This window comes from Lepisosteus oculatus, chromosome 3 (assembly GCF_040954835.1).
Source record: "Lepisosteus oculatus isolate fLepOcu1 chromosome 3, fLepOcu1.hap2, whole genome shotgun sequence".
Classification (NCBI taxonomy): domain Eukaryota; kingdom Metazoa; phylum Chordata; class Actinopteri; order Semionotiformes; family Lepisosteidae; genus Lepisosteus; species Lepisosteus oculatus.
Window position 1 is genome coordinate 68,145,038 of NC_090698.1, and position 14,561 is coordinate 68,159,598.

At 35.6% G+C, this 14,561-nt stretch overlaps 1 protein-coding gene across 2 annotated transcripts in view; it reads right to left on the reverse strand.

The window, feature by feature from the left end:
- Positions 1 to 14,561, reverse strand: part of dnai1.2 (dynein, axonemal, intermediate chain 1, paralog 2) — a 47,515-nt gene that overhangs the window by 25,448 nt on the left and 7,506 nt on the right. The window contains exons 7-16 of one of the 2 annotated variants that reach the window (XM_015363325.2): positions 14,357 to 14,506; positions 12,424 to 12,483; positions 11,612 to 11,740; positions 11,057 to 11,141; positions 10,330 to 10,447; positions 6,480 to 6,523; positions 3,909 to 4,156; positions 1,840 to 2,058; positions 930 to 1,019; positions 267 to 354 (exon numbers count right to left, since the gene is read on the reverse strand). In XM_015363325.2, coding sequence (XP_015218811.2) covers positions 267 to 354; positions 930 to 1,019; positions 1,840 to 2,058; positions 3,909 to 4,156; positions 6,480 to 6,523; positions 10,330 to 10,447; positions 11,057 to 11,141; positions 11,612 to 11,740; positions 12,424 to 12,483; positions 14,357 to 14,506 — 1,231 coding nt within the window. The remainder of the gene's footprint in view (positions 1 to 266; positions 355 to 929; positions 1,020 to 1,839; positions 2,059 to 3,908; positions 4,157 to 6,479; positions 6,524 to 10,329; positions 10,448 to 11,056; positions 11,142 to 11,611; positions 11,741 to 12,423; positions 12,484 to 14,356; positions 14,507 to 14,561) is intronic. The other variant, XM_015363333.2, reaches the window with a different exon arrangement.

Consider the following 14,561-nt stretch of genomic DNA (forward strand, 5'->3'; position numbering starts at 1 on the left):
AAAAAATCACGAATTACCTTTAGCAAAACCTGCGGATATTTGCATGTGAAGCTCATATCGTTTGTGCACAACAAGAAGTTACAATAAGAACTTGATACACAGTGTCCAAAAAATAAGACAAATTGATTAATGCAAATGTCTGAGGCAGATGTAGAAATAATAAGCTTTTCTGCCCTAATCTGATTGTTTTATAGAATAACAAGAGTGAGCAATTAGTGTGTCACGCAATAATTAGCTGGTCTCCTGATTGGAGGTCCGGCTCATACCCATGGTTTGCAGCTGCAGTCCCTCAGGCCCGTCCATCACTGCGCCTTCCCCAGACAGTTTGATGATATCTGTGTAAACCAGTTCATTCTGCAAGCAGACCAGCAAATGTATATCAGAATTAATAGCTGCCCTCCAGAGAAACAAGCAAAATACTGATTTTGAACACAGTGGAGCTAGCCAACTGCTAAGTTGCAATAAATCCCAAGTGCCAGGCAATGAAATCCTGTCATTTAAACACACCAAGTGATGTCCTTAGAGATCTAGTCTTTTGATGTTTGTTTGATGTTTTTAGTAGGGTTTAGCAATTCACTGCACATTTCATCAGTTTTTCAAAGAGCACAAGTATGACAAAAGAGAAAGCTATTTTCTTTGGTACACTGCATTTTATGGAAAATGTAGGAATGCTCATATTCAGATGGATTCTGTGTAAACATAGAGTATATACTGCTAATACACTGTAGCTGAGATACAGAAACCATTACAACAAATTACTGATTTCAGTACCTAAAAAAAATAGAGTAGTTTTATTGTGAAAATCATTAATTTGTATGTCAGAACTTAAAATGTTGAGTTCAATTTTCTAAAGATAAACCTTAAAAAGTGTCTAAATTATCTGTTGTATTTCAATGCTCAGGATTTCTAAGTTGTTATGTGCCAGTTACCTTCACAAGAGTCCAAGACACAACTCGACCATCAGAGGACACTGAAAAGAAGTTATGATTGTTGTCCATATCATCTTTCTGCCACTTTACCTGAAACGTATATTTTACTTTTTATTAATTAAATAAACATAAAATTAACATAAGCATGCGTAATTATTATTTAAATGAATATTAATAATTAATGGTATGTTTTGTGAAGTTGCTCATGTTGATCTATGATTTATGAGACAAAATGACTTCAAAAAACTATACTGACTCACATACGCAGGCCACATTGATCCCTACTGAGAAACCCCCTCTGGTGTATTTGCTTGGCAACAAAATTTAACAAAACACTGACTAGTATCAGTGTTTATAGTAACTAATATTTTAATGACTCAATTAAAATGTGCAGAAAACTGTAAATGTAGGCATACTCTGTGGCTGCCTTGCTGCTTTTAAATAAGTCAGAAGAGGAAATGTTTAGTTAACAGCTACCTGTAGTTTGCAGACAAATTAAGTTATATTGTGACATGTTAGATCTGACTTGACCAGTCATTCATTGTTTTGCAGTAAAAACAAAATGATAAGACAATAAATTATGTGTAATATAGATTTGTATTCATATAGCACATACAGAAAATAGGCAGATAAGATAGGTGAGCAGATAAGTAATGTTATGCAGTGTCCCACGAGTTAAAGCGGAAAAGTGGAATACTGTATATAGCACAAACTGAACAAGCAGGGAGGGAGAAAAATAAATTACACTGTTATAATTATATATGCAGCAACTATAAGCTATATAACGAGGACAAAAGGTTTAATAAGGTATAAGTCTGTTCTCACACATAAAATCTCTTTTAAGAGCTGCTAAAATTTGGGCTTATTTACTCTCTACAAATTCCCCTTTTGGTCTGCACTTACATCTCACCTGGGGGCAATCAGTCTGTTGACAGAATTTTCCACTCACACAAACAGCTAGAGACATATACAGACAAGCAGTGTGGCTTGGCAGTACGCTTCTAGTAAAAGATCTGCACTGGCTCCTACACAGCAGGACCCATGGGCAAAAGGACAGCAGGGTAGGTGAAGCAGCAATGGAAAGTGACCGAGCGCCTGTCACGGCAAACACTGCCACAAGGGTTGCCTGCTGATCGACAAAATATCGGCAAGGTTTACTGGAGAGGTTTTCTATTCATACAGTATTTCTATTTCTTAAAAGATTAATTTAGTTGTATAATAAGAAATTTCAATACACATTTTCCCAATGAAATAGATCATATTTCCAATAGGCCTGTCTTATTCGCCTTGTTTTATTAAAATAAATTAAACTGTATAAGTAAGGTTTCAGAATTTGTGGATTTAACATTCACGAACAAGGGTAGCTATTAATTTTGATGTACATTTATTCAGAAGAGGTCACAGTGATAGTCCACATAGCCTTGACTTTATTTACTCTCAGTTCAGTATACAGTACATTGTCTCTTTTGTGAAGTGATAAAATCTCTATTTGTTTGTGAAAATGAAGCCCAACAGAAAGATACCTACTGGTGTTAAAGAGAAATAAGAAAATGAGTACTCTGGATGTGAAAACTGAAATCCTTGATCCATAAGGGGATGGATTGTTGAGAGAGAAGTAACATGCAGGTACCACATACGCTACAAGTCAACAGTACGCTACATGAAGAAGGAGAAAGCAATTCATGAAGCTGCAGACACTACAAAATCAAGTGTGAGATAACATTGTAGTGAAAATGTAAGAAGTGTGTCTGTGAGCAAAGGCTGGATCAATCATTTGAAGAAGTGCTATTATCTCTATAACATCAAATTGACAGTGGAGGCAGCATCATCTGATCACATGGCGGCAGAAGCATTTCCTGAGAAGCTGAAGAAGCTCATCTATGAGAAGGCATATAAGCCAGAACAACACAGATGACACGGGCTTGTTCTGGAAACAAAAATTCCCACGCAGACATACACCTCAAAGGCAGAGAGGCAAGCACCAGGACAGAGAGTTAAATATAAAACATTTCCTACAATATCTAATAATAATTTGTTAAAAAAGGACAAAGATATTTTTCAGTCTTTCAGCCTGAAGGGGATATGCTTTATTAACTGACATTTTACTGTGGATTGTAGGTACGCAAGTATAAAAAACTCGTGAGAAAGAACACCAGAGTATCACCAGAAGTGATTATCTTTGCTGAAATCGTGTGATAGAAAATATAAGTCAAAATGTGAATTAATGTAAAGATGTTATAAAAATGTCCAATCACTGCACTGACAAAGTATAGATCAGGCAATCAAAATCTGTTGCCCATTTAAGCATTACTTCCATTTAATTGAAGAGAGAAAGACTGGATTTCTTTTTACTTTGTTTGCTAACTTTGTTACTTTGAGTGTGAACTAAGGAACTCCTATTTTTTATCTGAAAAACTATGACTGCTCGCTTTGATAGGGAGTGATGTCTCTAATTCTGCACTGCTTTTTAGTGTTTAAAAACTAAAAATGGAAATTAGTTTTTGTGAACAAAGTTTAGTTTCACGGAAGAGAAAACTACACAAATGCAATACTGCGGTAGAAAATAGCAAAAAAAGAAATATCACCGAGAACTGAGATATTAAGAACTATAGAAAACCTGATTTACGTCACTGGATATGACTTGTCTGCTCTGCTAGTATTCCCTGTCAGTTTGCAAAACATATAATGTGAAATGACACTCTGAAACTCAGCACTCAGACTTCCACAAGTATCCTGCTGGTAAGATGGTGATGACAGTTGTGTACCTATCATGTGGACCCAGCAGTTACAAATATTTACATTTTTCCTATATATATATACTAGCTAAGGGCTAATGTTGTATTATTCTTTTGAGTAATGCGAACCCTGTAATAAAAAAAACTACTTTTTTACATCTGGCCAATAATTCAAGTTGAGTTGCACTTTGATATAATGTAATATTTTTGTGAAACTGAAAACGCAGAAGACAGAGTGACAGACCTGCCAGACAGGGTCAGTGTGTTTCCCAGTCTTTGCTGTGCTTCTATATGTTGGCTGCTCGCCCTCTTCCTTCAGGTTGTACACAGCTACACAACCGTCGTAGAAGCCTACTGCTACCAGGTAGGGGCATCCTTGATGGATGTCCAGGCACATCACGCCACTGTGAGTGGGGAAAATGTATTCGGGAAAAGTTGAGTTCTTGAGGGTGTAGAACAGTAGCATCCCACGTCCCTGCTTGGTGAAGTCATCTGTGAAGAGAACACATTCAAATACACAAACTTTATCAGAAACATATACAAAGTGAAGGAAACTAATTGATTATAATACGCAACCAAAACATGCCTTACATAGCAGAACTTGTTCCAAATTGGTTTAAAGGCTTTAAAGGATTGTATAACCCAAAAAATAGAACATTTTATTGGACGCTGAAAAACAAATGACAAATTTATGACACAGATAACGTTTTAAGAATAAAACAATTTGAAGTTTCACATCAGGCTACAGCAGGATGAAGTTTTACTGAAAAGAAAAACTTCAGAGATAAAATAAAACTGTTTACAGATTATTATCATGAATAAGGTGCTTTGGAAAGAGTTCTCCAGGAAATGCTTTAATGTAATTTATGGATGGCCCTCAATCAGATTGAGATATTGTACAGCAATGGCAAGCTACATGCAGTGTGGACAGAAGATGTTATGGCAATGCACTGACATCTGTTAAACTAGCTATTGGCTCTGAAGAGGAAGTTTTCCCAAAGGAATGAGACTCCCAGCAGGAGGATGGACTCAGCAGCAGAGAATCTGCTCAAGCCCAATATGAAACTGTCAGCTCAGATAAAAGCGCTCATTAGACCTCTCTCCAGAGAAGTCAGCCTGACATTTTAATAAATACCAATCCAGCCAACTCAACTTCCTTCGGACGCCCCATTGCAACTCCCACAGAGGGACACCGCCACAAATAATCCAGTGAGAGATCAACTGAAGATTTGATAACTTTCTGCCACTGCTGCAGGGGAGAAATCATATTTTACTTTAATATCTATATCTTTTCTAAGGGAACATTGATCAGAAATGAGAATTGTGAGCTTTCACATACATTGAAAAAAGCTTAAAAGAAGACATGAGAATACAATACTTGAGAAGGAGAATGTAGTTTTAACTTCTGAGTAAAATATATGCTTACAGGGAACTCACATAGACATACAGTATCAAGAGTGAACAACACAAGATTCTTCCATATCGTCTGATTTGCAATGGCAAAACAAGAAAACCATAATGACAAAATATACTGGACAGATATACCTATCGTCATTTATCGCATTTCTAAAGCAACTAAATAAAATTAAGGACTCTACGCAATTCTAACATGTAACCCTTTAGAAAATAGGTTTCTTCCAGATTACTCAGATTTAATTTTGAGTTCTGCAGTAGCATTTATCACGTATACTGTACAGTGCCTTACAAAGATACTCAGATCCTTGCACACTTTGAAGTTGCAACTAATATTTGTTTTGCTGTATACACAACCTACTCCAGACATTCAAAGCAAAGAACAAAGAAGTAACATATAATTTTAAAGAAATATGGATGTAATTTCCTCTGTGGTCATAAAAGACAGAATTGGAACATTTTGGTCAAACTTTGTTATGTTTAGTGCATACAACAATCTGTCAATCATGGTGGAGGGAGCACTCAGCTATGGGCCTGGAACTGCACTGTGACTTCTGTCAGCCCTACAACATCAAGCCAGTGTGCGGTGCTGCTAGAAACTTACCCACAAAGACTTGAGGCCACAACTGCGGCCAAAGGTGCTTCTGCCAAATTCACAGATCTGAATACTGATGCAATCAACATACAGTACTCCATTTTTTGTCTTTAGTTTTTGATTATATTTACTATGACTTATCGTACTCTTAGAAGACACAAGTGTGAGCATTCAGGTTTTAAATAAAATTTTAAAGTTAAAAAAACATGTATCATTTGGCAATTTCATTAAAAGGGACAGAAGGGCTTGAATACTTTTGCAAGTTACTGTATTTTTAAGTTAGATCTTTTAATCTGAATGTAATTTTAATGTGTTTGAGTACAATCATTAACCTTTCCTTACAATACTGTTATTATTCCAATTCTGGAATAATTTTATACATGGAACTAGATCAGGAATAAAATTTGATGTCTTTTGACTATACATACTGTATCTCTTTTGTTAGGAATTATGTGACACAATCAGTGTGCTTCCAGGATTACATATTCAGTAACAACTTAAAACGCATCTGTCTGAACTAATGTAACACATGGCAAACTCACAATGTGTTTCAGTCGCAATATCATGTATTCTGTAGTTCAATTAGTGAAGAGAATGGAAATTATAAATTAACAATGTAAAAAAGAAAAGTAATTACAGAAGATTCAGTTTATATTTCTGTTTAATTTTTAAATATATTTAGATGTATTTGATTTTTACATTTAATTCAGTAATAACCCTGGTCTTAAACCTAAAAAGATGTTTAAGTTCCTTGAGATTCAGTGCTACTCTTAATCAGTAGACATTTAAAATAAAATATATACTTACAGGATCCATGTCCCACTGCAAAAAAGTCTTTGTAAGTCTGATTCCTACAAAAGAGCAAAAAGAACAAGCAGTTACCTCCACAATTATCGTCACCTTCAATAAAGATGAACAAAAAACTCTGTATACAAGTCTGTATACAATAAAAACACGTATAATGAGCTATATTTTAAATTTTAGACATCTGGAATATCTCCTACTACTAATTTCTCAAATTATAAATTTATTCAGAAAAAAATAAGTGCCACAATTTCCAGCACCCCTATTTTCGGTCGTGATGCACACTCTGCTTGGAAGGAGAACTGCAATCAGCCTTTTTCTATAAGGTTTTATGAGATTGGTGTACACGTTATAAAACCATTCTGATTCTTTCCAGATCCTTGATATTCTTCGGTTTGTGCATATGGACTGCCCTCTATTCAAACCAAAGGTTTTCAATGGGGTTTAAATCCAGAGATGGCCATTAAAAAATCTTAATTTTGTGGTCAATTAACCATTTATTTGTGGATTTTGATGCTTGCATAGGGTTGCTGTCTTGCTGGAAGATCAACATTTGGCTACTTTTAAGCTAGGCTTTTGGCTAAAATGTCCTACAGTAGTACTTGGTGGAACCTTGAGGCAGCAACAAGGGCTCATAGAGCAGTGAAAGTAAAACAGCCCCATAACATCAAGACCCACCACCATATTTTACAGTAGGTATGATTTTTTCTGAACACACATCTTTCTTTTGATGTCAAAGAGCTCTCATCTGACCATAGGACCAGGCTCCAATCCAAGGACCAATGTCAATTGAAAAATAGGTGTTTTACATTTGTTGGTTGCTCTCAGTAAATTAATAGCCTATTGGCACAGCAGAGGTGGTGACTAATTGCAGATTAGAAAATCAAGTCATATAATTCTTTAGCTATGGCCCTTGGATTTTACTTTGCCTCTTGAACTCTGTCATGGGGAAAATGTGCACCTACGTACATCCTCTCCCAGGCATGTTTACCACTGTTCCAGTGGTTCTAAGCTTCTTAATTGTTTCCCTAATACAATAATTTTACTTTACTTTTTGTACTTTAATTTTATGTTTACTGTACTTTCTTATAATTTCACATATTTCTGAGCATAAAATATAGATTATTACCTGTGCTTCCTCATCTATATCAATGGTGCCAATAATTGTAGAGGTGACAATCATATATTGGAACATTATACAGTATATATGTTTTAATAGTGTTGTTATTTATTAAATATTATCCGCCCTTGACCCTGACTATTTAAGAAAAGATACAGGAAAAAATAATTTCCTCCAACATAAACTGGATTCAAGCCTAAGTACAAAGAAGAACTGGTCTTAGTTCAACAAAGGAAGCACAATGAGTCAAGTATAGCTAAGGGCTGGAAAACAGTATAGGTGTGGCTTTTAAAAACTAACATTAAATACATTACAAATAACTTGATTCCTTTATGAAAATATAGCAATGAAAGCAAAAGCATAAGTTGACTTTTTCTATTTGCCAACACTTTTAAATGTATTCAGGCTTAAACTGCATCTTAAAAAGTTGTTATTTAACTCAACTACAGAAGGCATTCCAACAGCACACAGGATGAGTCACAGAGGTCAGACACTGTTGATTCGAGCTGAAGTTATGTTATCTGATGCTTATGACCAGTAGTCTATCTTTTGGAATCATATCTAATATGAAGAAGTACCAGAAATATGCCAGGACATTTTTGTTCATACTGTATCTGCATCCATGAATTCTATTGGGAGTTCTGATACTAAGGAAATGTATCTGTTCATCATAAAAAGAAAAAATCTGTCTAGCCAATATTTGTGAAGTGCAGTGATGTGCAGCATGCAGAGAGTTAGATCTTGACATCAGAAGCTTGGTAGATTTTTATTACACCCAATCTGACGCAAGTGTCACACTGGGACACATGCGTAATCAGGTTTGAAACTGTTTGAAAGTTATGTGGAAAAGTGATGTCTACATGGCCTTAATATTAGTTATAGATAGATAGATACTTGATTGATCCCGTGAGGGAAATTGCAGATAATAATTATTACTATTATTACAATATTACATTAGCTATGTACAAAACAAATAACCAATGAGTATCTTGTTACCTTAACCACCTTTGATTGTTCTGTATCCAATGCTTAAGTGCTCTGTGATTCAAATATTTTAAACGGACAATTCCGACAATATACAGTAAGATTGCTGAATGTATATGCTAAATGATGATAAACATTTGAACACCCATCTTTACTTTCCCCTTCCATTTCCAAGTTATGATCCATACCTGCATTTAATTTAATAACTTTCCATAAATACTTATTTACTTAAACTCACTCTGCCCTTTAAAATTCCACAAGACCTGAAGGCATGCCCCAGATGTTGTGGACATTTGCCTTCTCAGCCAGCATCCTTGATAATAGTCATAGAATCTTCAAAGTATTAGTTAATCGCTCATTTAAGGTGAAACTCAAATATACCTGAATATTTTTTATTATTTCTGAGTCAGAAGATAAACATTTAAATATAAATTGTAGAATGTATGTAATCTCCCAATATGAATGTCTGCAAATAGCTTTTCTCATCATAATTCTGAAAGCCAAGTGATATTTTACATAAAAGACTGGATACAGGCTTTCCAATCAAACATTGGACTACACTAATTAAAAAATAAGATAAGCATATTAGCTTTTTTTTATTTTGCAAGTAGTATTTCAGAAATCCATAAAATTGGCTTTTCAGCAAGAGCAGTAGTGCAACCTAGTGGTCAGTGAAAAGGAAAACGTCTACTTCCTACTACTTTAATATGTGTAATTTCTACACGCAAACACTACCTTGTTTCCCTTCCCACCTAAAATTTCCATTTTCAGGTAAATGTCACATATAGGATGTAGATAAGATTAACCAACTCTTCATCATATGACTTCATCAGTAATGAAATATTCTGTATCCATGACTGTATCCTTCCTTAAGCCTTCTGAGATTGTCTGGTTGTTTTAGATATTAAAGTACATTATGCTATTTGAATGTTCTTTTACAAATGATAAGCTGGAAAATTACTATTTACTACTATTGTATTATTTCTTGTTCTATTTAGATTATTAACAGTCATGCTCACTCACCATGTCAGCAAAAGCATGTTGTGAAATCTCTCAAGTACTTTCATACATTTTGAGAAGCTTGTTTGACAGAATAGCTCACTGGAACTGGAAACTAGAACTGAACATTTAGTGTTTCTTATCTACAGTACATCTATTTGGGCTGTTCAAACACGTGTTACAGCTTGATCATGAAATATTTCAGTAATCTCACAGAAGAAGCAATTGAGTTTTTGATTATGACCAGATATTTAGTAACCAAGCCACGGCCAGTGGCAATATAACCCTGATAACCCTGCAACTCACAATTGGCAACCCACTGAAGCGTTAACCCTGCTGTCTATGTTTCTCCTAATGTCCCAGCATATCGATGGGTAAACCATACTGTAAAAAAAGGCACCGTCCTTTGGATGAGATGTAAAACCGAGGTCCTGACCCTCGATGGTCATTAAAAATCACAGGGCATTTCTCGAAAAGAATAGGGGTCTTACACCGGTGTCATGGCCATATTTGATCTTTGAATTGTTTTCATTACTGTGAACAGTACTGTGTGGTAAGCAGACTAGTGCACTTTGGCTGCCATTGCATCACCCAGGTGGGGCTGCACATTGGTGGTGGTGGAGAGTCCCCATTACCTGTAAAGCACTTTGAGTGGAGTGTCCAGAAAAGTGCTAGATAAGTGTAGAAAATTATTTATTATTATGTCTGGGGAAAAAAAAAACAACATTTTGAATGTTACAGTTTACTTACCAGCAGAGGGCAGTCACAGCTAATCTTTTTGCCTTGTCATACTGGAATTTCCACAGTGGGAGCAGAGTGCCCTCCTGTTCCCTGAACTCATCAGATGCATCTTCAAAATATTTGAAATCTGAGGAAAGGAACATATTTCACACATACAGGTCTGCCTTACTGAGGATTTGAAAAATGAATGGCCATTTTGTTTGTGAAAAATGAAAGACTCACGTAGCTCTGATAAAGAGAATCACAGGAAAAGAGACCCCACAGAAACCAAAAGTTAATTGTCAAAATGGATAGTAAATGAAACAGGTTATCCACATGCTCAGCTTGCATAAAGGTATTACATAAATAGTATACTAGAGATTTCTTCAGTCACAATACCCTGTAAATGCATACTCTGCTATGTACAGTACTTTATCATTGACATAAAACATCATAAAGAAATACAGTGATAGCTTTATGATTTTCATTATAAAAAATGAAACACCTGAAGAAGGCTCCACGGCCGAAACGTTGTGTTCTCTTTCTTCTTTTTTTCAGCATGGAATAAACCTATTACTTGTTCCTTTGCAGCCTACGCATGCTGACGCAGCTACCCACCTGATTATAAAAAATGGTCACCCAACCCAATTTTTTTTATTCTAAGAAGCACTACTAGTACTAAGGTTTAAGATATTAAATGAAATAAATTGACCTAAGGGTAATTTAACTAAAATAAATAATACAAACAGTAATATACCCTGTGCAATGTCATCAAATGTATTCTGGTTCACCATTCGTTCAATGATTTTGGCCACCTTTCCCACCTTTGAGATGTCATCACTCTGAAGAAAAAAATGTTTTTTATTAGTCCCCTCTTATGACAAAGACAATTGATACTATAAGACACTATTTCCATATATGTTTATGACATCCATTTTGAGACTCTACCAGGCTTTTACTAAAGAATAGGGGGAGAAGAATGGGCAGAATGCAACTAATACAAAAGTTATGTTTTGGGGTTTTTCAATTAAATTATTAGAAAGCAGAGCAACTACTCCTTAAACTCTGCTTAAAAACTTGGAATGCTTAGTTATGTCAGACATTGCCATCCTAATAACACCCTTATATCAATGGAAAGTAAGTGTTTTATACTCCTGTCACAATATTGAACACCTTTTCTATTTTACATACAGTTACAAAAAGTAACTGTCAATACTTGTTCACTTCAAAACTTTAAGTACTTTTTTTATTCCAGCTTTGTCAATGCTTATACTGTATCTTTACGTATATTAAGATCCCCACAAATCTGTACCTGTGTCTCAGTCACCATCAGCTTCTTTTTGTTTTTTTCCTCCTCCTTTTTAGTTGGGGCTGCCTTCTGCTTTTCCTTGTTCTTCTCTTGCTTCTGCAGCTCCTCCACATAGGCATCATAAATGTCCCACTGTGTAGACAGGCAGCAGGAGCAATTACAAACCAGGAACAATGAGGAAAAAGAGGCACTGAAGAACAATGAGAGCTCCTTTGGGATTTGTCTGGGTGTGTGGATGTAAATGGATTGGAGTGAGCCACATGCATTTTCTGTACTTGCTAGTGCACCATAATTCAGAGAAGATTACAATAAATAAAGAATCAAAGGCTGGCATTAATATCTGTAGTTATGTTTTGAGTATCTTTGTGAGAGCACTAGTGGGAAGAAATAAGGAATTAAACCGTGTAGTGCCCGTAGTGGTTTTATTTAGCACTCTGACCATAGCATAAGAATGAATATTACATTGAGGTAGGAAAACTCAGGCAGCTGAAACTGGTTTTTATGATCATGGTTTCTTACAAATTTGGTCTTTGTATTGTATTTTTGTGGTGTTATGTGTTCAGTTAAAATTTGTGTTGGTAATGTACCCAGACACCTGTGTTAGAGCTTGGTTAACAATATTTGCAATAGTACAACACAATGTTTCTTCATAAGGAAGTAAAAAAAAATCAGAACATTGTTCCAGACAGCCTGAACTGCAGTACTTTGAAGCAAGCTATCCTTGTAAGACTGCAGCTGGGATACTTGCAAGATTTATTAAAGAAAATAAAAAAGCATAATTTAAACTACTGTGTTAAATAAATCAAATACTTTACCTGACTGGCTGTTGCTAAGAAATTGGCTCGAGGAGGGGGTTCAGTCTGCGATCCTCTTTCCTAACAATTAAACAGAAAGAAATGTCATTATAGTATTTGCTCTATACAGAAAGAACATATTTTTTCTAAATAAAATTCACATACAAAAATATCTGATCATTAGTCAAGTTTGAAAAATCTTTCAGAAAACACACAATAGGTGAGGGTTTAATACCACAAATCAGTGAAAGGATGAAAAACATTGTTCTGATACTATAATTAACAGCAGACATTAAGGTCTGGGAAGCACTGCAAACCTGTTAAAGCAACCAGAATATAACTGGAAAATGACTTTAGCCATGCATGCTCATATATCTCATGGACAATATTAAGTTAAAAGAGATGGCTAGGGGCTTAGGGGACTCTGTGCTATTCTGCGCCTACACAAAGAGAAGCAAGCAGCAAGCATTCTCTTTTATTTCTTTTAAGAAATACATGTTCTGTACGAGATGATGTTCTTGTTACCCAATTTTCAAATATGTAAACCAAGAAGAGAAACTGCACTATACAGCCCATATAAGTCTTTTGTAGAAAAGCAATCATAAAAATTTCTGAACGGTTATATTTAGCACTTTAAGATAGTCTACTTACTGTTCTTTAGGTTTCTACAGACTTTTAGATTTTAAGTTAAAAAAATTTAAAAGGAAAATAATGAAAATGTCTGTATTGTGGATTTGCATTTCGACAACTCAACTATTGTTGGCTTATGGACATTTTCTTCCAGCTCAGCAACTGGGCTCTGTAGTTCTTTCAAAGCCATCATTGGCCTCACAGTGGCATCACTAATGCGCTCTCTCCTTGCACAGCTACACTCTTTGAAGGAATAGCTTAATCTAGACAGCACCTGGGTGATACACTACACCTGCATCTTCTGTATTGAAAAGGAACGAGGCAAAAAACAAAAGAAAGCTCAACCTGCCCCAGTGAATCATCACAGGGGGGAAGAAAAAAAGAAGGAAAAACACAGCCTCAATGCTCTCTTCACAATCCCCCCCAGGACTGTCGCTGGAATGTTGTCCCATTGCTGGGGTATCAGGACTGTAGTCCTGCTTGCTCGCCCCTACAGGGAAGTGCTCAGCGTGTTCTTAAGGCATCCACAGCTGCGTGTCATCCTAAATTAGCCAGGTCAGCTATAGTTGTTAAGGCAACGCATCGCCCCTAAATCCAGGGCTTCGCTGAACACACCCCCTTGTTGTGCCACACAACTAATTTCAGATATTATGAACTAATGAAACAGACACTTCTAATACTTTGAAAAAATAAATACAGTGAGTGACAATATTGTTTTCTACAAATTTGGGTTCTATATTACCCTTTCAGATATTATTCTGTAAATTACCTATGTTGAATAAAAATGAAATATTATAAAAAGAAAACAAATTAAAGTAATTCTTCATTGTTTTAAAATATGGCATTAGTTGCATGTAGATACAACTGCACTTATTGCACCATCATATCTTAATTTCTTATTTAATCAAACCAAATTTTGACAACTGAATAATTAAGACATATTTTCTCTTCCTGATTTAACAAACTTTGACAAAGTCAAAAATCCTCTTATAAACATTTTTATTTTCACCAGAGACACTAATAACAAATTACATTCCCACAAATCTAATTAATTTTACCAACTTTTATAAATTGTTAAACTAACAAAATGTTAAATATTGTTTTTTTCCTATCCACATAACACAGAATAATAAAAAAAATGAAAGCCAAATCCAAGAGGAGATATTGTTACATTTTCCTGGATGCCTTCTTCAATGACCTGATACGGCTAAGTAGGAGTTTTGCGCAAGGTAATTTAAATAACCAAATCAATTGAAATACACCCCCCCACACCAAGCCCACTGGTAGAGCACTGTCTGTTTTCCATTGGAAAAAATGTTCTTACCCTTAGGGGGTTGTTCAATGTCTGGGAGGCTCTATCACTGAAGTTAAACTGATTGGTGAGTTTCTGTTCCTTATTGTTTGTGATTTCAGCACTGTCGGCACGCTCCCCACTGCCTCCTTCCTCTGATTCTCCAATCTCTTCCCCACCAGCCTGCAATAAAACACAGACAGGTTGAGGACTGTGCCAGTACAGTACTGTATAACAG